The 23,073-nt window shown below is 39.5% G+C and overlaps 1 protein-coding gene and 1 long non-coding RNA gene across 3 annotated transcripts in view; one reads left to right on the top strand and one right to left on the bottom strand.

Annotated features, from left to right (window-relative positions):
• Window positions 1-23,073, top strand: part of LOC127173805 (integrin alpha-X-like) — a 63,088-nt gene that overhangs the window by 4,639 nt on the left and 35,376 nt on the right. Inside the window, 6 exon segments of the mRNA XM_051123799.1 lie at window positions 21,337-21,445; window positions 21,684-21,787; window positions 21,863-21,933; window positions 22,159-22,273; window positions 22,355-22,482; window positions 22,613-22,758. Coding sequence (XP_050979756.1) covers window positions 21,337-21,445; window positions 21,684-21,787; window positions 21,863-21,933; window positions 22,159-22,273; window positions 22,355-22,482; window positions 22,613-22,758 — 673 coding nt within the window.
• Window positions 4,304-8,664, bottom strand: LOC127173807 (uncharacterized). Of its 2 annotated transcripts, XR_007828802.1 has the most exons (6): window positions 8,458-8,664; window positions 8,013-8,091; window positions 7,401-7,525; window positions 6,759-6,906; window positions 6,309-6,394; window positions 4,304-4,436 (listed from the first exon to the last, which is right to left on the bottom strand). It is a non-coding gene; the product is annotated as an uncharacterized LOC127173807 (long non-coding RNA). The 2 variants fall into 2 exon arrangements; XR_007828803.1 differs by lacking the exon at window positions 7,401-7,525.

Here is a 23,073-nt window from a genome sequence, read left to right on the forward strand (position 1 = left end):
CCACTGGATTCGGCCCATATATCAGCACTAAAAATATTGCAGAACTTTGTAAACCAAGCCCATCTTGGAGGTGGTCCGAGTATGATTCAGTTTCAGCCATCAGTATGGATCTTTAACCTGTGCATTGTGAACACAAATGGCTCCAAGCTTACTTCATGTACGCAAATCCAGTTTAGCAGGTCATCGGATGCTTCCGTTTCAAAGCAATTATTCCTCATGGCTGCCTTTTCTGGCAGATTTCTTCAAACTAAGTTGAGAACTTACATTTTCGTGTCAAGCCCACAGCAAGATATTTAACAATTTTACTAAACCACTGTATGAATATTTGCATGTGAATGTCTCAATTGCTTTCATCCCTTAGTAAATAAGTTGAATCAGTGCTACCACAGTTCTGTGTCGTGTTTAAACCATCTTCTTTTGCATGTTTCTGAAGATGGTCCGCTCAGTTCAGGTTAACTAAAAGTCAGCCATGTGCCGTGATGCTACATACTTTGGCTTATGAAGTAGAATACTTTAAATGGCTTGTATCATCAGTACTTGATGTCTCACCCGTTAGATTAGCACATTACATTTCTTTATTACTCCGTTTTACAGCAGGTTCATGATTACATTTTGTTACTTGTCTGCCTCAGCAGTGATTTCTCTCTGGGCTTCTCGTGTCCACTACCCTGTGGTCAAAGAATGGCCTCCTAAGCATTTCCTTCCATTGGGACAATTCAATGGAGTTGACTGTAATCTATTGTCCCAACAAATGCAGATCAAGTTCTGCCGAACTAATACAGTTAAACTAAACTTTGGTCAGCAGTGCCCTGCTATTAATTAATTATTAACCCATACACCGTCCTCCTTTTAATACATCCAGAAATTTCTACCCAGTCATCTGAATGCGCATTTGCCATTTCTCAGCAACCACAAGAATCCCATTGGGCTGTTGCAATCATCGCAATACCACGTTATTGACGAACCAACTGCAGAGGGTTGCAAAAACCGCAGCAACCGCTATATTCACATGTTTTTTCCTTTTTCTGTAAGTTCATGCCCTTCTTGTTCTGCGCCTATACATACATTAATGATAATGTGTACCATGCTGATTTCTACAGAGGCTGCGTAGATTTATTCTTAACAAGCCCAAACAGACAGTGAAGGGAAGAGAAATTGATTGAGCGCGGATGATTACCCGCTTCTGACCTTCAGGCCGAGTCATATATTCGTGAAAATAGCTTATGGTCAAAGAAACCCTGTCTTGGCATTGTCGCATTGCTGGCCAGCTGAGCTTTCTAAAGTCGTACTTAAACTTAAAATGATTTCAACAGCACCGTGAGCCATCCTCCTTGAGATTTCTTTCAGGAAACTGTACGTCTTGGACCCTCGCTTCCCTTTCATTGGGTCTGTCTTCCAGAAATTCTTCAGTATGTCTCTGCCGCAGCAGTGACGTTTCCCACCATTTTCAAATCAGCTCTGTCTTCTCTTAGTGACACTGCAGTGATTTACCCTAACAAATCACTTATTACTTCACTGCCGCAGCAGTGAATTCCCCCCTACAAAATTTACAATTTTACTCCCACATCAGCGATTTCTAACCCATCAACTATGACCGCACTTGCTTTTACTGTCTACAGTAGAGCTGCTCATAGCTAAACTAAACTTGGTAGGACTCTGCACAGTCATTACATGCAATTGAGTCCTCACTGATCAGAATTGAACTGAATAGTCATTATTTTTTGCTTCAGTTGACTTACAGCAGAACTCGAATTCATCTCCTTGACAAATTAGCATCATTAGTTCTGTTACTTTACTATCAATCCCACAATCCACTTCAGACAATTTCTATTGTCTAAAGCTCTGTTAAAATGTAGGGGGGCACTTGATTTGACCTGAAATCACTGCCACAGCAGTGCTTTCTTTTTACCACTCTTGCAGCAGACAGTCACCATACTAACTCTAATTCTCACTGCCACAGCAGTGATTTCTTCCACTGGTCTCAGCAGATGTGTAGAGGTCAGATTTCTTCCACTGGTCTTGGAGGAGTTTCCATTCTAAATCACTATTTCTCACCTCTGCAGCAGTGATTTCCTCCACCAGTCTAAGAGCAGGTTTACTAAAACTCTTTCTCGCCTCCACAGCAATAGTCTCCCCCACTTCCCTTGCAGCTGATGTCATGCTAAATTCCAGTTCTCGCTGCCGCAGCAGTGATTCTGCACAGCATCCTTGCAGCGCCCTGACTAATCTTCATATATTAATTTTCTTCCAGTTTTGCAAGAGCAGAGATTTCTCCTCCGATGAACATGTCACTGCCGCAGCAGTGCTTTCCCACCCCTCTCCTACAGGAGCGATCTCGTTTGTTAGCCCTTCACCTGCCTTATATTGCCCTAATGCGGCAACAGGGAAACGTATTCTGCACATTCTTGGAGGGGAGAGATAGAATCAATAAAGGCTTTCTCTACTCGTATCTCAAAAACTATTTGCAGTTGATTGCCCGGCTTGCTGTCCCTTGTAAGCACTTTTTGGGGGGTTCGAACTCTGCGCTCAAGCCGAGCCTCGGGTTCGGGCCTCCATTAGGGACAGCAAGCCAAGTTTTTTTTACCATTGCCCATTAGGACTGGATGGGCAGGCGAACTCGTGAAACTTACTTAATTTAAAACTAGACATTTCAAGCTTTCTATAGATATATCTCTCATGTTTGTGTGTCATGTATTCGCTGAGTTTTAGTTCATTCATTTTAGTGACTCATTTCAACTGGATATTCATGGAGACTGAGAAGACTGAAAGGACACCCTGTATATTTTCTTTATTTACAAAAACCACGAATGTTTACATTGTTTTTATATGTGTGTATATATATATATATATATACACACACACACACACAAAACCACATATATACATTTTTATAAATGTATATACATGAAATTTTAAGTAGTGCTGCACGATTAATCGTATTGCAATCGCAAACGCGATGTCAGTCTGTGCGATTATATGACGGCAAAATGTTGCGATTATATTAAATAAGTGTGGACTTGAGAACACACACTTTCTGAGAAGAGTTTGCTGATTTTCCGTACCGCTAACAACACAAACAAACAAACAAACAAAAAAGATTAAAACAAAAAATCTGACAGTCTCTCAGTACAGGCGGTGCACGTGTGGCGTGCGCGTGTGCGTGCGTGTTCACTTGTGTGCGCAGCGTGGAAAGACCAGAACGAGCATGGATGCCGAGGAGATCGACACTAATCTGGTAGCCAAAAAAAAAAAAAAAAAAAAACAACCTCTGTTATATGGCGATGTTTTGGATTTGAGATTACTGACATTGACCAGAGAGAGAGGTACTGTGCAAGAATTAGATGCCCTGTTTACACATGGCATTAACATGCGTTTTCTGATGCGTCGATCTGATACAAGTGGACCATGCTACGTACAGGTGTAAATAGGGGTGTAAAACGTTTTCAGCTTGTCCACTTCTGCCCAGCTAACAAATTTTTGTTCTGGGAACGTTTTGCTAACGTTCTGTTTTGGTTGTGGGAACGTTATTTGGAATGTTCCAAAAACGTGGAAATGTCCAGTTTGTTTAACGTTACTATAACGTTATTTAATGGTTAGCATAACGTTCCTACAACGTTCTTGCAACCTAAATTTCATTAAAAATATAACGTTCTATGAACGTTTATTTGGAACATTCCAAGAACGTTAAAATGTCCAGTTTGCTTAACGTTACTAGAACGTTATTTTATGGTTAGCATAACGTTCCTACAATGTTCTTGCAACCTAAATTTCATTAAAAATATAACGTTCTATGAACGTTTATTTGGAACATTCCAAGAACGTTAAAATGTCCAGTTTGCTTAACGTTACTAGAACGTTATTTTATGGTTAGCATAACGTTCCTACAATGTTCTTGCAACCTAAATTTCATTAAAAATATAACGTTCTATGAACGTTTATTTGGAACATTCCAAGAACAATAAAATGTCCAGTTTGCTTAACGTTACTAGAACGTTATTTTATTGTGAGCATAACATTCCTACAACATTACCCACATTTTACTAAAAATACAAAGTTCTAAAAACAATTATTTGGAACTTTACAAAGTATAGTTTAATAAAATGTTATTTTAAGATTAGCAGTGTTGCAACATCATCTTTCAACATCATTATTACAACATTCCAGATACAAGCACATTGCAGGCATTTCAGGTATTTTAATTAATAAAGATGCACACTTTCAAAAAAAACCTCATTAACAGATTAAACAGATTAGTGAAAATTGCCTATCATGTAAAAAAGTTTTACATTTAGTTTAATATGACAAGGACAACTTCACAGGTAAACGTAAACTATCATATTAACATTTAATCAGTGAGAACTTCTGAATTGTGTGTGGGTGCTGAAAAACTATCACTGCGGGAACTGTGGTCCATGGCCTGTCTCTTCACACTCCATCTGTAAAGTAAACAGATTGGCTGATGTTACAAATTGTGTTATTACAAAATGCTTATGAAGTCATTAGTGTGGCTATGCAAAACCATTTATTAGGATCTGTGCTGCAAGTGCTACAAAAATGTAATCACTCAAAAGTCAAATCCAGTTTACAAAAAAAGTTATACAATAGGACGGTTCAAGAAAACACTGTAAAAGAGTACACCCCAAAATGAAAACTCAGAAAATAAGGTAAATGCTGTCAAAATGCTCATTTGACTTGGCATACACTACTTTTAAAGACAACAGCAGCATTAAGAAAAACGTCTTCTGAAGCATCATCAGATTACAAAAAATATAAGCATTCAAATAATACATTTTCATCACATCTTTTTTAAAAAATATTTTAGGTAATCCTTAATCAGGGGTGGGGAATGCTGGAGGGCCACTCTCCAATCCTAATCAAACACACCTAAAAAAAAAGCTAATCAAGGTCTTCAGAATTACTAGGGCTACAGTCAGGTGAGGTGTAGTCTCAGCCTCAGACGTCACGCCCACGGAACGTTGGCTAAACGTCTGATGCATATGGTACACTTAACTGGAAACACTTCAGGAATGTCGAAGTCGTCATCTGATTGGTTGAATTTTATCGGATTTCCGGGGGACGCGAGTGTCGCGTTTATTTTCGGTCCGCCGGGAAACAAAGCGCAGACGTGTGATTGCAGAAGAAAAACTGTCGTGTTTACATGAGTGACAATGAGCATTTATCAAGATCAGCTAAACGTAGGATTCTCAAAAGTATGCGAGGTTCACGGCATAGACTCTTTAAGAGATGTCCAGGAGTTTTGTTTGAGGCACTTAGTGGAGACAAAAAGAGATATTTTAGCCTGTTTGCCGACGGGATTTGGGAAAAGTATTATTTTCCAAGCCCGGCCGACCCTTTGCCAGCATTTAGAATTTTTTTTTTTTTAGATAATTTTTTTAAATTTGTTAGTTTTAGATGCTTTGAAGGTCTCTGAACAAAGTCTGCATACGTTTCCTACTGATTTACTCGGTGTTTTGATCAGATGTGGTAATGCAGACGCCATTGTTGTTATACGTGCACGAACAGATCAATGACTTACTGCTTGTTTTCTTTAGCCGGCAATGACTGCTAGGATACTTGCCAAGATGGGAATTTTGACAAATATTTGTGTGAATTTGTCCATTCAAACACAATAAAAGAGCTTAGTATGTGCGCGTTCTGAGGTGCGGATTTGCGCGCTTCCGATGAGCACACACACAGATCTCCTCACTTCTCACTGCGCACAAGTTTGCGTCTTATGGCTCTTATATGTTGAAACTGGCAAAGCTTAAATGAGTTCAGTTGAAATCAAGATAGCAATGTGTGCTGTTCAGGTCTCACCTGCACACGAGCGCTATAAGCATCGGCGAGATGGCGGAATAAATGACTGCTCATATTCCAGCATACGGCACTCGCATTGAACAAGAATGGTTTGTCCACGTTTTTTTATTTAATCGCTGTTGTTGTAACGTATTGGTAAGCCAGAATGCGCATCCATCAACAGAAACACACATTAGCCGAACCCTGTTTGTTTTACGTGTTGTTATATAAAACATATTACTGATGCGTTGTCAGATTAAAGTTGAATCGCAGTCCTGGTGCGCACCGAACCGTGGGAGGAGAATGGGACGGTTCGGGTTTTTACAGAGAACTGTTGCACCCCTATTGGTTTCTGTGAACTTGTAGCATGATCGTGAAAATGAAACGAAACAGTGTATAATTGTCATGCAGTTTTTTTTCCTTTAGAATTGATAATGTGTTATTTAAACAAAACAATTTGTGTAGAACCATTTATTTTATTACTTTTGTCATGATTCTGGGTTTTGACTCACCCTTGACTCACGATGGGGAGCATACTTCAAGATGAACTCTTCTAACACCTTAACTGGCACTTTTGGATGCATCTTTTGGCAAGCCTCTAGAAAGGAAGTTTGGCATAATTTAAGAAACATGTAAGTAACAAGCATTTTTTTTTTTTAATTAACTTTCCTTTACAAAGTCTTGGTTTAGTAAAATCTTATAAAAACTATAACCACAAATAAGTAAAAAATATAATACATTAAAACTGTTCTTATGAATACTCAAGAGATGATATAACATATTATAAGGTTTTTTATAATGCATTATGCATTCATTATAATGCCTTAAGAATACCATCATAATGTATTATAAATACGGGATTCATAGAAAGTGTTACCGAAATATTTCTTAAAAGAATAGGTGATGCTTGGTCTGAGTAATGTCTTTGTGTTAATTCTGTCAGTTAAAAATGTAATACTTACGAATGATCATGCCGCAATGTCCAGCTCTTCCCCCATTCCTTCCTTTAATGCTGTATTGACACCAAACACTGTTTGTTCCAACTGTTCGCAACACCATCCGGATGGCATCTCCAGGTGTTTTGCCTCCAAGGAGGCTTAGGTGATAAACCTACAAAAATATAATATAATGTATATACAGTGGTGGCCAAATTATTAGAACGCAAGTATTTTCAGCAGCTAAAAAAAATTGGTTTTAAGTCAGTTATTTCTATTTTTTGCTGCAGTGTGTCAGTTGGAAATATCAGTTTACATTAGTAATTGTAATAGTCCAGTGAGTCTGACAACAGTCAGTGCTCCACACAAAGATCTGATCTCATCATCATTGGGTCTGTCTGGAATGACTAGAGAAACAAAAACTGAGACAGACTAAATCCAGAAGAACTGGATTCTAAAGAATCCTACCTGCAAAGCTACCTGAAAAACTAAGCACAAGTGCACCTAGGGCAAAAGCTGCTTTAAAATCAAAGGATAGTCACACCAAATGTTAATTAAACTTAGTTAATAGAAGTTCAATGATAAAGAAGATCTATTTATGGCATTATTTTTGACAGCATCCTCATTTTACAGCATTTTCACACAAGTGTCTAAAACTTTTAACAGTACTGTAGCTCCGCAGGTAGGTCTCTTGAAGCATCTTAAAGACGTTGCCACAGATCTTCTGGATTTATTCTGTCTCGTTCTGTTTCTTCATGTCATTCCAGACAGACTGGATGATGATGAGATCAGATCTGTGTAGAGCAAACAAAAATCTCATTGGATTATTACAATTAATGGCAAAATGAATGGAAATGTAAACTGATATTTCAAGCTGACACAGATAGAAATAACTGATTTAAAACCATCATCTGGTTAAAATACAACTATTCTAGTAATATATAATGAGTTTTAAGTAATAGAATTGGTGACTGCAGGATACTTTAACATTTAGACAGTAGCAGGATTATTATGCTGCTGTCACTAAAGCCTAAAGCACAGATAACTGACAAACTTTGGTTTTCAACAACTGTTTAGGTAAGACAAACCCGACTTAATTTACATGACTGCACTATTAATGAGCATTTTGACACAATTTTGAGTGTATTTGATATTAAAATGGAATAGCTAAACCACAAAAGAGAAAACATTTTGTTTGCACGCTTTAAGGCTTGTGTCATGCAAGTCCTGCTCCTAATTATATTAAGGCATGCATATATTTTCAAAATCAACTGAACTTACCGTTAACCGACCAAACTGCCGCGAAGGACCCTCTCAGGAAAGCATGGCGTCCACAACCAGTTTTAATGTTAGGACGACACTACAGATGGATTTTGGGCGGGAACATTAGAAATCGATTGGAACATACAAAATAATAATTTGCAAGATTAAAAGATGCCTTAGAATTAATTAAAAAAAAAAAAAAAAAAAAAAAAAAATTATATATATATATATATATATATATATATATATATATATATATATATATATATATATATATATATATATGTATATATTTTACCTCAAAACAATCACTCAGTATTACACCAATTTACTGTAAATACTATAGCAAAAATAATCGGTGAGATATACATTTTATGGTGACTAAATATTCTATTTTAAATAATGGTAATTAAACGAAGCTAACACTTAACATTAAATATGAAAATAAAACACTGGCTCTTACCGTTTCTTGTGATGTGTGTGTTCAAAGTTGTTTTGTGCGTCCGCGAATAACGACGATCAAATGCTGACTTTCATCACAATTTAAATACACACAATAAACCGACTCTGGTTGCACAGACACAGACATCATTCAAGAATCACCCCATAACTGATTGAACCGCGAATGAATGACCCTCACAAAATGGCGACCAGTTCCAGACTTGTTTTGTGCTCACAGTGTTGCCAACTTTTTTCAATGGAAAGTAGCTAAACCCCACTTGAAAAGTCGTCAAATGTCGCTAAATGACGTCATACGCTCATTAGCGTACCTTGCATTGTCTTGCGTCTCTGTGCTCACATACTGCTATTTAATGCAGCCAAATTCAATAAAACTGTTTTCATTTATATATTTCATAGATATATTGATATATTTTACGGTTTCCTTTGTCAGACAACGGGGTAAATATGAAATAGTGACTGAAACGCGGCCCATTAGGACTACATAACCAGCTCTCGAAGATATTTATCTACACTAAAATCTTGATTCATAATCACGACATTGTCTAATGAAATAAAATACACATACGATTAAGACAATGGCTGTGCTGTGATTTCGGCTATACTTGCATGTAAAATAGAGTTAGAAGCATCAGAATATCTTTTTTTATCTGAAAGTGCTGCTTCTCTGCCGCTCACTGAACAGAGCAGACGCAGATAGAGAGAGAGGGAGAGCGCGCGAAAATGGGAAAGCACGACTTTTCTCGCGCGGCAGTACCAGAGAGTCTCATAAACTAAATAAGGTTTGTCCAAGAAGTCGCTAGATTTGTCCCTAGGCGCTTTTTCGAAAAAAAGTCGCCAGGGGGGTCTGAAAAGTCGCTAAATCTAGCGACAAACTCGCCAAGTTGGCAGCACTGTGTGCTCATCATACGTGTCCGTAAAGGCGAATAAGTACCGCCTTCTAAATGAAAGAGCCAGTCGTTGATTAGTAAATTCATTACGTCACTGCAGCGACCGTTAGAAGCTCCGGTTCCTATAGAAACAGGCAGTGTTTGAAAACTCGTGCTCATGACTGCGCATGTGTATTGGATGGTCTAGCATTAAAAAGCTTTTTTAAATGTATTTGAACATAAGAAATAAATCTTATAAGACTGTTGTTGTCAGATTTAATGTGTTTTCGAATATGAAATTTAATCGAAAGCTTAATGAACAGTTTTGCAGAATTTGATGTTTCCTTATTCAAAGAGATAGGAGCTGCGCTTGCATGCCTGGGAGGTGTCGAGTGAAATGACTTGTCTTAAAGGGACTATGATCAAATGCATAAACTTTCTCGCGGCATTGCACAGTAATATAACAGGACAGTGATGATAATGATTTCTGTACAATTTTTATTATTATAATGAGTGGTCATTTTAATATTATATTCTTTAAATTAATATAAAATCAAGACTTTCATTTATTTATGTTATGTTATGTTATGTTATGCTATGTTATGTGCACGTACACGTTTAAACTGCAGTTAAATTCTTTATGCAGTTAAAAAAAGTTAAATTAATAACTTATTTCAGTGTGGTTTCATTTGTTACTGTTGTGCCATTTGAAAAACAAAGGAGATTGTGATAAAATGTCACCTGAATTTTAAATAAATGAAAAAGATCTTAATTTTTTGTATTATAGAATAACTGATCAAAATCACAAGCAAGACTGTTGTTTATAATGAGCACAATTAATAATTATGTATAGTGAATGTCACAGGCTATGACATTTACCATATATAATTCTTAAATATATTTTACAATTTGGCCTATATTAATAATATTACAGGAACATTCTAAGAATGTTCTGCTAAAAATGTTTTCTCTCAACATTATGAGAACATTCATTAAGTACAAGTAACGTCCCATAGACGTTTCAAGAACGTTGTTGTAAGAACGTTTTCTCTCAACCTTAAGAGAACGTTCATTAAGTACAGATAACGTCCCAAAGACGTTTCAAGAACGTTGTTGTAAGAACGTTTTCTATCAACATTATAAGAACATTCATTAATTACTAATAACGTCCTAAAGACGTTCCAAGAACGTTGTTGTAAGAACGTTTTCTATCAACATTATAAGAACATTCATTAATTACTAATAACGTCCTAAAAATGTTCCAAGAACGTTGTTCTGAGAACGTTTTCTCTCAATGTTACAAGAACGTTAACAATGTTATAAGAACGTTCCAAAAACATTATTTTAATAACGTTTCGTACTAACATTTACACAACTTTTAAAGAACGTTGGTGAATGTTCTGGGAACGTTCCCTGTTAGCTGGGTGACCACATCCACTTTTCAAAATCCCGTTTGTGTCCCCCTCACTTTCAAATTCGTTTGTTAAATGAATGTCTGGTATTGTAGAAAGCACGCGCAGCGCCGCTGAGAATTCGCACGATCCTTAAAACGAAACCGAAAGTAAAACGCGCACGCGCCTTCAAAAGCAATTTTAATACCCGCTTTTAGAGAGCGGTTCCACAGTGCGCGCAAATTAGGCTACGTAACATATATAAGTTGTTATTTTTATGTATCCTATAATAGGTTGTGTAGTTGTCTATAGCTCTGTATCATGCTTAAAAAAAAAAAAAAGGTCTCTATTTGCACATTGAACATTGAGAGAGTAACCTAGCCTACTTTGATTATGGCTGCACTACTGTTTGCACTTAATACAGCTATTTTTTGTTTAGACTATTTTTATTTATACTGTTTTTATTTATATTTGTAAAAAGATCTTCAGTTAGGAGGTCAAATGTTCTAGAAGCTCATAATTCATGTACAGTTCTAATGTCTGAAGAGAATCACATGAAATCATACAGGAGAGACCCCAGTCAGTTGAGTTTGTAATGTATGTAAATACAGGAATGTGGTCAGAAATGGTCAGAAATGGTCAAAAGTGGACAGAAGAGATGGATTAAAACGCCAAGTGTATACGACTGTGTTTCCGTTGTCCACTTCTGATCCGATCGACCAAAGACATATCCAGTTTCCTTTTCAAAAGAGTTTACACAGAGTATATGTTACATTCTTCATAAATGTCTGTTTGTTTGGACAAAATGTTTAAAATATCTTATTTTTGTGAAAGTGTATGCATTTATTGTTTTATTTAATTTAGCTATACTTTTGAGAAAATAAGTTTACATTAATGCAAATGCTATTTCATTTGGTAAAAATAATTTATTTTGAAACCATTTCTAGTGTTACAAATACACATTTCAGCATTATCACTAATCTGTGTGTGCATTTTCCTTAAAAACCCATCAAGTTGACTCACAATTAGGGTTGCAAAATTCCGGGAATTTTCAAGACTGGAAACTTTCCATGGGAATTAACGGGAATATGTGGGAATTAACGGGAATTAATGGGAATATACGGGAATTAACAGGAATTATTGGGAATAAACTGGGAATTTGCAAAATTGCAGGAACTGGGAATGTAAATGTAGATGAGAAGAAAAACTTGCAGCATAATTTTGGTTAAAACAACCAGGTTTAATGCAATTTTAGTTTAATTTCTGACCTACACACTGCTCAGTCACATGCACACTGCTTACTGCAGGGCTGTTAAGGCCACACACCCTACATCCACTGTGCATTCCTCTATAACATGCACAGATCAAACTATCAAAATATATTATGGTTAGTGTTCATGTAAATTACATAAATATTACAAAAATATATATGTTTAAAACTTCCTTGTGCTGTGTGTAAGCTACTGTGCAACTAAATTATGTCATTGTTAAAACAAATACACTGGCTGAGCAAACATTTAGGTGAGAGAATAATAATTTAAAAAACAGTCTAAAAATGACCCTCCCCCTCACAGTCCCCCTAGTAGTCACCTAAGGGGGGAATTCCCCCCATTTTCTCTGAAGGCACAGTTGCTGCATTTGAGCCCAAGGGCTACATCTAAATTTTGATATTACTTGTGTAAAGTAAGTAAGTTTAGGTAAGTTTAACTAGCAAAAACCAAAATGTTTATACAGTATATCTCATGTCCCAGTGTTTATACAGTAGCTAGCCAGTAAATCAGATATGAACAATCTAAGCTAGTTAGCATTATTTCATTTACTATTTAGGAAGTATCATGCGCTAGCTAGCTTAAGCTGCAGTGCTATTCCTTATACCTTCTGCTAGCCAGTTTCATACAGAAGTACAGAACTGGTCAAAAGTTTGGACACATTCCTATTTTTAATGTTTTCTGAACATCTCGTATGATTTCTTATGTACATCAAGCCTTCATTTATTTTTCATCAAAAGTACAGAACAAAACAGTAATATTGTGAAGTATTATAATTTAAAATAATAGTTTTCTGTTTTAATATACTTTAAAATATAATGTATTGCTATAAAAAAAGCTGAATTTTTAGCATCAGTCGTCACTGTCACATTGATGTAATCCTTCAGAAATCATTCTGAAATGCTGATTCATCAATTTTGGAAACAGCTGTGCTGCTTAATATTTTTTTAATTCCCTTTTCTTACAGGATTCTTTAATGATAAAGAACAGTATTTATTTAAAATATAAATCCTTTTTTAACAGTACAGTACTGTTCAAAAGTTTGGGGTCAGTATGTTTTTTTTTTTCAATACTTTTATTAAATAAGGATGTGTTCAGATAATAAAAAGTAATAGTAAAAACTTATATTGTTAGAAAAGATTTCAGTTTTGAATAAATGATGTTTTTTAAAGTTAAATCCAGGAAAAAAGCATCACAGATTCCAAAAAAAATCGAAAAAAGGTCATTTAAAAAATTTGTATTAGTTTGCATGCATGTCAGCTTATAATCAAACAAAATGTTGAAATTTATATTTGTTTATGATACAGCATCTCTAAATTTCCCCAAATTTCCAATAAATTCCCATAAATTCCCGTAAATTCCCGTAAATTTCTGTTAAATTTCCAAATTGGAATATTTCCAAAATTCCCTGGACAAAGTTTCCATGGAAAGTTTCCGGAAATTTACCGGAAATTTTCCGCCCCTTTGCAACCCTACTCACAATACCATTTATTATAATCGCAATCGTGTATCACAATATTGACCTCAATAATCGCAATATGAAAATTTTCCTAAATCGTGCAGCCCTAATTTTAAGGCATATAATAATAATAATAATAATAATAATAATAATAATAATAATGTTATTATATATATATATATATATATATATATATATATATATATATATATATATATATATATATATATATATATATATATATATATATATATATATATATATATATATATATATATATATATATATATATATATAATTTTTTTTTTTTTTTTTTTTTTTTTTAGCCAGCACAAGTCATTGTAGATCTTCATGGACATTTACTGGTAATTTCTTGCCAGAATTAACTAACTACAATTTCCATTTTGCAACAGGCAGCAACAGTCTTTTCCATCCGATTTTGCAAGATTTGTTTGTCAAAAATGTTATTCTAGTGATCAAAAAAATCTATTATATATTTCTATATTCAATTTATACATTTGATATTAAATCATAATACACAGTAGCTCTTATCTGTCACACCCCTGTGGACTGTTTTGTTGGTTTTACCCTCCTGTGTCCTTATTTGGTCTTTCCTGTTCCGTTGCTTGTTATTATGTCGTTGGTTAATTGCTCACACCTGTCCTTGTCTCATCAGCACTCCTGTATAAGTTTGGTTCAGTTCCTTGTTCCTCGTCCGTTCTTATGTTATCGCTAATGTTTTGAAATGTTAGTTTGCATCGTGTTGGATTGTGTTTTCCCTGCTTTTCCAGTTTGTTCTTGTTCCTGTTTGGATTAACTTATTAAAGCACGTTTTCATTATCTCTTTGTTCCTGCGACTCCTTCCCCTACACAATGTGTGACATTATCTTTAGTTTAGCTAGTCTGATAAGTTCAGCCATTAGCTGAACCACTATTTTGTTTGTAGTAATTCTAAAATTATAGAAATTCCAAGTAAAACACTTTAGAAAATTATGTTGTCAAAAAATAAATAAATAAATTAATAAAAAAAACATGCATACAGTTGTACAATAAATTATTATAATAAATTAAAAGTATAATAAATTATTCTCAGTAAAAATTAAATTACAGTTACTAGAGAAAATATTACTCCTAGCATAAATTTGGCAACTTCCTGATGGGTTACTTATCTTCCTCTTCACTCTGTCAGTTGAGAAGTCAAACAGTCTTTTTCTGTTTGTTTCCACAAAATCAAAGATGATCAATCAATAATGTAACATGTTGTTTTTATAAAGTAGCTCTTGCTGGACAATTAACTGTACATAAAACAACTGATCATGATCACAGAATACTGTGCAATTAATCAGTTGAATTTTTAAGCCCCGTAAGTCATACTTTTATATATATATATATATATATACAGGTCCTTTTCAAAAAATTAGCATATTGTGATTGTAACGTAGGGAGTGAGGCGAGAGACGAGCGGATCCATTCGCAAACTTTTATTGTAAGGACGTGACAAAGACATGGTCAAAGGCAGGCAGGGTCGAACAACAGCAGACAGGTGTATGGACAGCGAGACAAGAGTAAACCGTAACAGGCGAGGGTCAATCCAGCGGCGAACGTTATCCGAGAGGGGCTAGGCAAGAGAGTGGTCAGACAAGCGAGAGATCAAAACAACAAGGCAAACAAGGTAACTAGACGGGGAAAACTAGGAGAAACGCTTCGTATGAAAGATAAACAATACAATCCAATACTCGGCGAGGAGTGACAGGAAGACCGGGGTATTTATACAGTCTCTGATTGGACAGGAGGAAGTGCAATGGCTGATGGGGAGTGTAGTCCGGGGTGTAGTGTGGCAGTCCGTGCGTGACAAAACGCAAGAGCGACATCTGGTGGTGAGCGGTCCGCAGCTCACCGACCAGATCATGACATAGCCCCCCAAAGAGCGGCTTCCAGACGCTCCAACAGAACAACAGTCCATGGGAGTGGTGGGGAGGGAGCGAGACAGGGTGAGGGTTGGAGGGCCAGGCCCCTGCGGAGGACCCGGTGATTGAGGCAGGACCGGCAGAGCGGGAGCCCTCCAGGGCGGAGCCGGAGGCGGAGCAGGCAATGCAAGAGCCCTCCAGGACTGAGCCGGTGGAGCCCTCCAGGGCGGAGCAGATGGTGCTAGAGCCCTCCAGGGCGGAGCCGAAGGCAGAGCAGACGACGCTAGAGCCCTCCAGGGCGGAGCCGGTGGAGCCCTCCAGGGCGGAGCCTGAGGCGGAACAGGCGGCGCTAGAGCCCACCAGGGCGGAGCCGGAGGCTGAGCAGGCAGTGCAAGAGCCCTCCAGGGTGGAGCCAGAGGCAGGGCAGGCGACGCTAGAGCCCTCCAGGGCGGAGCCGGAGGCCGAACAGGTGGCACTAGAGCCCTCCAGGGTGGAGCCGGAGGCGGAGTAGGAGCGCAGCAGCCCTGCGGGCGCAACAGGAATCTGCATCACGCTCTGGGACCTGGGGAGAGCAGGGACAGAGGAGGCAGACAGAATAGAGGGAGAAGCCGCAGCAGCCCTCCGGGCGGAACAGGAGGCGGAGCAGCCCTCCGAGGCGGAGCAGCCCTCCGGGCGGAACAGGAGGCGGAGCAGCCCTCCGGGGCGGAACAGGAGGCGGAGCAGCCCTCCGGGGCGGAACAGGAGGCGGAGCAGCCCTCCGGGGCGGAACAGGAGGCGGAGCAGCCTTCCGGGCGGAACAGGAGGCGGAGCAGCCCTCCGGGGGCGGAACAGGAGGCTGCGTCATTGACTGGGACCTGGGGAGAACAGTGACAGAGGATGCAGACAGGAAAAAGGGAGAAGCAGAGAGTTTGGTGGTTAACGCCCCCTCCGTAAGAGGTTCTACGGCCGGCGCCGACACCTCTGGAGGCATTGGCGCAGCTTCTCCGACGGGGAAGGCCTCTGAAGCAGACTTGAGACCATACGGGACCTCTGAAGAAAGCCTGTGATCAAATGGGAGCTCTGGTGCAGGCTTGTGATCAGGTGAAAGCTCTGGTGCAGGCTTGTGATCAGCCGAGAGCTCTGGTGCAGGCTTGTGATCAGCCGAGAGCTCTGGTGCAGGCTTGTGATCAGACGAGAGCTCTGGTGCAGGCTTGTGATCAGACGAGAGCTCTGGTGCAGGCTTGTGATCAGACGAGAGCTCTGGTGCAGGCTTGTGATCAGACGAGAGCTCTGGTGCAGGCTTGTGATCAGACGAGAGCTCTGGTGCAGGCTTGTGATCAGACGAGAGCTCTGGTGCAGGCTTGTGATCAGACGAGAGCTCTGGTGCAGGCTTGTGATCAGACGAGAGCTCTGGTGCAGGCTTGTGATCAGACAGAGAGCTCTGGTGCTGACCTGGGAACAGGCGTGTCCTCAGGAGCACAGTGGGCCGCCCACACACACCACATGGCCACTGCCACTAAGGGAAGAGCAGCAGCGATGACGTCACTTGGCTTGTGGGGATCTGCTGTAACGTGGCTTGACTCAGGAACAACATGGCTTGACTCGTGGGGCACAGCTGTGACTGGGCTTGACTCGTGGAGCACAGCTGTGACTGGGCTTGACTCGGGAGAACGACAGCTGTATCTTGGCTTGACTCAAGGAGAACGGCAGCTGTGCTTTGACCTGACTCAGTTGCTTGACCGGACTTGGAAGCTTGACTTGACCCTGGGGTAGCAGCCGCGACGTGAAGGAGCGCCACTTTAGCTGCCCATACGGCCCTTAGGGGTGAGTCCAGCACGTGGGCCATCATAAGCCGTGGTCTTGGGATGTCAGGAGAGACGTGACCGGACTCAAGAACCACGGCTGCAACTTTGCTTGACTCAGGAACAGCCGCTGTTATGTGACTTGACTCAGAAACCGCTTCAGGAAGTGCGGCCATGATGGGTGCAGACTCGGGTGCAAAAGACATGACGTGAACAGGCTGTGGCTTGGCTGACGAGGCGTTAGCAGGCTTTGAGCCATCTTGTGCAGCGCCCCATCTTGTGCAGTGGCTCTGGCGTGGCAGCCATCTTGTGCAGTGGCTCTGGCGTGGCAGCCATCTTGTGCAGTGGCTCTGGCGTGGCAGCCATCTTGTGCAGTGGCTCTGGCGTGGCAGCCATCTTGTGCAGTGGCTCTGGCGTGGCAGCCATCTTGTGCAGTGGCTCTGGCGTGGCAGCCATCTTGTGCAGTGGCTCTGGCTCAGGATTGATGGCTGTAATTTGACTTGAGACAGAAGCGACAACTGTAACTTGACTTGACATAGTATCAACAGCTCTGACTTGACTTGACACAGGAAACACAGTTTTAATTTCACTTGCCTTAGAAAGAGCAGCGCTGACTTGACTTGGTGCAGGAAACACAGCTCCAGCGTGACTTGGCTCTGGCATGGCAGCTGTGACGTGACGGAGCTCTGTTTTCGCCGCCATTGCTCGAGCGCGCTCCGACACGGCCGCCATCTCACGAGCGATCCAGGCGGCAAATGTGTCCGTGGCTTCGCGCTCCGGCGCGGCCACCATTCCGTCAGCGGGATGCGTGGCCGCCATTACCGCGTTGTCGCGTTCCTCCTCCGCGACACCCACAGTAAACGGCGATCCCACACACAACAAAACATAATCCAGAAAACGCTCAAGGGAAGAACGCGGAGCCTCACGACGGAGCCGTGAGTTGAGCGGCTGATTCATGCCCTCGTGAAACAGATCTATTAAAACACAGTCTGGGAGATCGGAGTAATGGGCAATGTCCAGAAATTCTTGGATGTAGCCCTCGGCGTTCGTGTGCCCTGCTCGAGGGCTAACAACAGTTTTGTGGTGTTCATACCTGCGTGGCGTCCGGATGAGAAGTTGCTGGATCCTGTAGTGGCCGAGTATTCTGTAACGTAGGGAGTGAGGCGAGAGACGAGCGGATCCATTCGCAAACTTTTATTGTAAGGACGTGACAAAGACATGGTCAAAGGCAGGCAGGGTCGAACAACAGCAGACAGGTGTATGGACAGCGAGACAAGAGTAAACCGTAACAGGCGAGGGTCAATCCAGCGGCGAACGTTATCCGAGAGGGGCTAGGCAAGAGAGTGGTCAGACAAGCGAGAGATCAAAACAACAAGGCAAACAAGGTAACTAGACGGGGAAAACTAGGAGAAACGCTTCGTATGAAAGATAAACAATACAATCCAATACTCGGCGAGGAGTGACAGGAAGACCGGGGTATTTATACAGTCTCTGATTGGACAGGAGGAAGTGCAATGGCTGATGGGGAGTGTAGTCCGGGGTGTAGTGTGGCAGTCCGTGCGTGACAAAACGCAAGAGCGACATCTGGTGGTGAGCGGTCCGCAGCTCACCGACCAGATCATGACAGTGATAAAGTTCATTATTTTCTGTAATGTACTGATAAACATTAGACTTTCATATATTTTAGATTCATTACACACAACTCAAGTAGTTTCAAGCCTTTTATTGTTTTAATATTGATGATTTTGGCATACAGCTCATGAAAACCCAAAATTCTCAAAAAATTAGCATATCATGAAAAGGTTCTCTAAACGAGCTATTAACCTAATCATCTGAATCAACTAGTTAACTCTAAACACCTGCAAAAGATTCCTGAGGCTTTTAAAAACTCCCAGCCTGGTTCATTACTCAAAACCGCAATCATGGGCAAGACTGCCGACCTGACTGCTGTCCAGAAGGCCATCATTGACACCCTCAAGCAAGAGGGTAAGACACAGAAAGAAATTTCTGAACGAATAGGCTGTTCCCAGAGTGCTGTATCAAGGCACCTCAGTGGGAAGTCTGTGGGAAGGAAAAAGTGTGGCAGAAAACGCTGCACGACGAGAAGAGGTGACCGGACCCTGAGGAAGATTGTGGAGAAGGACCGATTCCAGACCTTGGAGGACCTGCGGAAGCAGTGGACTGAGTCTGGAGTAGAAACATCCAGAGCCACCGTGTACAGGCGTGTGCAGGAAATGGGCTACAGGTGCCGCATTCCCCAGGTCAAGCCACTTTTGAACCAGAAACAGCGGCAGAAGCGCCTGACCTGGGCTACAGAGAAGCAGCACTGGACTGTTGCTCAGTGGTCCAAAGTACTTTTTTTCGGATGAAAGCAAATTTTGCATGTCATTTGGAAATCAAGGTGCGAGAGTCTGGAGGAAGACTGGGGAGAGGGAAATGCCAAAATGCCTGAAGTCCAGTGTCATGTACCCACAGTCAGTGATGGTCTGGGGTGCCATGTCAGCTGCGGTCAGTGCAGCTAGCTATCAGGAGATTTTGGAGCACTTCATGCTTCCTTCTGCTGAAAAGCTTTATGGAGATGAAGATTTCATTTTTCAGCACGACCTGGCACCTGCTCACAGTGCCAAAACCACTGGTAAATGGTTTACTGCTCAATTGGCCTGCCAACTCTCCTGACCTGAACCCCATAGAGAATCTGTGGGATATTGTGAAGAGAAAGTTGAGAGACGCAAGACCCAACACTCTAGATGAGCTTAAGGCCGCTATCGAAGCATCCTGGGCCTCCGTAACACCTCAGCAGTGCCACAGGCTGATTGCCTCCATGCCACGCCGCATTGAAGCAGTCATTTCTGCAAAAGGATTCCCGACCAAGTATTGAGTGCATAACTGAACATAATTATTTGAAGGTTGACTTTTTTTTTTTGTATTAAAAACAATTGGTCGGATGAAATATGCTAATTTTTTGAGATAGGAATTTTGGGTTTTCATGAGCTGTATGCCAAAATCATCAATATTAAAACAATAAAAGGCTTGAAACTACTTGAGTTGTGTGTAATGAATCTAAAATATATGAAAGTCTAATGTTTATCAGTACATTACAGAAAATAATGAACTTTATCACAATATGCTAATTTTTTGAAAAGGACCTGTATAATTTTTTTTTTTTAAATCATATAAATGAGTGTTTGTACATGAAATATGTAATTATTATGAATAAAGTACAAGCATAGAAAGTGTGAAAACCTCTGTAAACAGTCCAGTGTAGATGGGACAGAGGCTTGTTTCCCCTCCACAAGTTTTGCAAAAAGGTCCAGAAAGCTCTGCTGAAATGCAGCCTGCTGTCGTCTCGCCTCTGCAGCTTCAGCCTGTTCCTCAGCTAGTTCTGTCGCCCATGCCGCAGCCTCTCTCAACTCTCTCTTTGCCAGCACCTGTAAGAGACGATCCATTTATATTTCGGATGGAACCAAAAAAGGTCTGTTTGTTTCTAAAGGTCAAAGAGAGTGGAAATTAGTTCTGTAACATCCAATTTTGACAACTTTGGCTCAAACTATCATAAGTGGACCTCAGAGAAAACTTACACCACAAAAAATTATCTTTTTCTTCAGTATTTTTTTTTGTTTTACAGTACAAACATCTCAACATTATACAAGACACATTTACTGGAGATGCAAAATGATGGTAACAGTGTAGTTTAGGGACCAATTCTCACTATTAACTAGTTGCCTATTAGCATGTATATTACTATTGGCTGTTTATTAGTACTTATAAAACTCATATTATATACTTTATTCTGTAATTATTTCGCTTAATGCCACCCCATACCTAATCTTGACAACTACCAGTTTTTAAGCAGTAATTTAGGAGTTTATTGAGGCAAAAGTTGTGATTAATAGTGAGAACTGGTCCCTAAATTAAAGTGTAAACTCTTAATTTTGGTAATTCTTTTCAGAAAACAAAACTTATTTTATTTTGTTATTACGATATTTGTGCTGGAAAACAAGACAAAAATAACCTTACTATGATATTTTTTTAAAACAAGACAGTGAGTTTAGATTAATTAGATTAATTTTTTTAACCACCTCATGTCTTCTGAATAATCATTTGTTTTTTTTTTTAAAAATACTGGCAATTTGAGCAGACTGATTGCTTAAAAATAAAAATATAAATATTGTGTGTGTGTTTTAATGGTCTTAATTATCATCATCCAGCATTTCAAGCAGTGCTGACATTCAATATTGATCCTGTGACCTGGAAATACTTCACAAGAAACAGTGACGTTGGCTTTGGCTATAGAATAATACAGAGAGATACATCTAGGTGAGAGAAAAAATATTTAATTATTTAAAATATTATTTTGTTTATTTATTTAAGACTTTTTTGTATACAAGAAATGTCTGTGTGAACAACCATTGCTCCAGAACTATTTGAGTTTGACTTTTGACAGCATACAATGGACTGGATTTGGGAGGTTTGATGGATAAATTAGATTGACTCGTTGCAATTCATAAATTATATATTCAGAACCTCACACATGTTTTCTTTTACTTTTCCATAGTTTGCTTGTGAGTGATCCTTTAGTACAAAACAGCCATAACGCAAGAGGACAAGTTTATAGCTGTGCCATTTCACAGGAAACTTGCCTGCCAGTGACAATTAATGGTATTAGGCTTTTCATATTTCAGATTTACAAGTAATGAGTCTGTTTTGACATGTTAATTATTTATACAATTACAGTGCCTTCTGAAGCTGTTAACATGTCTCTTGGACTTTCTATGATTAAGGATACACAATCTTTTAATTCAGTGGTAAGTTGTATGTTCATTCCAAATAAATACAAATACAGATGCCTTATGCAAATGTTGGGCTGAAAATTGCACCGATTGCATGATTCTAAACCAGGATTCTGGGATTTATATTTAAGTAAATTAAAGTACATAAAGTACAAAATGCAAGAACAGGGAAAAAGACTTTCAACACTGATACACATCTGATGTTTGACATGTTTATCGATAAAAATCACTCGTTTTTAGGTTTGTGGTCCAACCATTCCTAAGGACTGCAAAGTACTTACCACCCTCAATGGTATGTGCTTTATTATCAGCAGAAACAATGCAGTGAGTGCACCTATTCCAAGTACTTTGAGAAGTAAGTGAAATGAAGAGTTATCTAGATTTCACTTTGTATTGCTGTTTGATAATCTGATTTTCATAAACTCCTCATTCACAGGCTGCCCTCTAGAAATAGACATCGCTTTTCTAATGGACGGCTCTGAGAGTGTGGAAGACGTAGATTTCGTTAAAATGAAAACTTTTGTCATAACAATAATACAGAGTTTTTCCAAATGCAATTCTCAGGTATGAATCCATAAGGCCAATTATTACCTTTAGATGCTACTCAAAAAGTGTGGTTCACATTGCAGCCCACCACCAATTTAGACGTTTGACTGACATGTAATGCATAGACGTATGTTTTCTTCTCCTATAGTTTGCTGTTGCACAGTTTTCCACTGGTTTTGAAATTCACTCCAAGTTTGAAGCAGTCAATGACATTGATTCATGGAGGACAAGAATAGGAGAGATTAAACAGCAAAAAGGAATGACCTACACTGCAAAGGCTATAAATAAACTGGTGTACGTCACGTCTAATGTTATTAACACGTATCTCAAAATGCCACTTCAAAATAATCTCATCAAAGATTTGAGATTTGTAGAAATGTGTCATTCCATCACTGTCTCACCAATGGATCCTCTGCAGTGAATGGGTGCCGTCAGAATGAGAGTCCAAACAGCTGATAAAAACATCACAATAATCCACAAGTAATTCCAGGCCATCTGTTAACATCTTGAGAAAACAAAAGCTGCATGTTTTAAAGAAATAAATGTAATTATAAAATGTTGCCTTTGGCCAAAAGTCTTCTATCCATAATATTGCTTTTTCCAGTGAAA

This window comes from Labeo rohita, chromosome 12 (assembly GCF_022985175.1).
Source record: "Labeo rohita strain BAU-BD-2019 chromosome 12, IGBB_LRoh.1.0, whole genome shotgun sequence".
In the NCBI taxonomy this organism is placed as follows: Eukaryota; Metazoa; Chordata; class Actinopteri; order Cypriniformes; family Cyprinidae; genus Labeo; species Labeo rohita.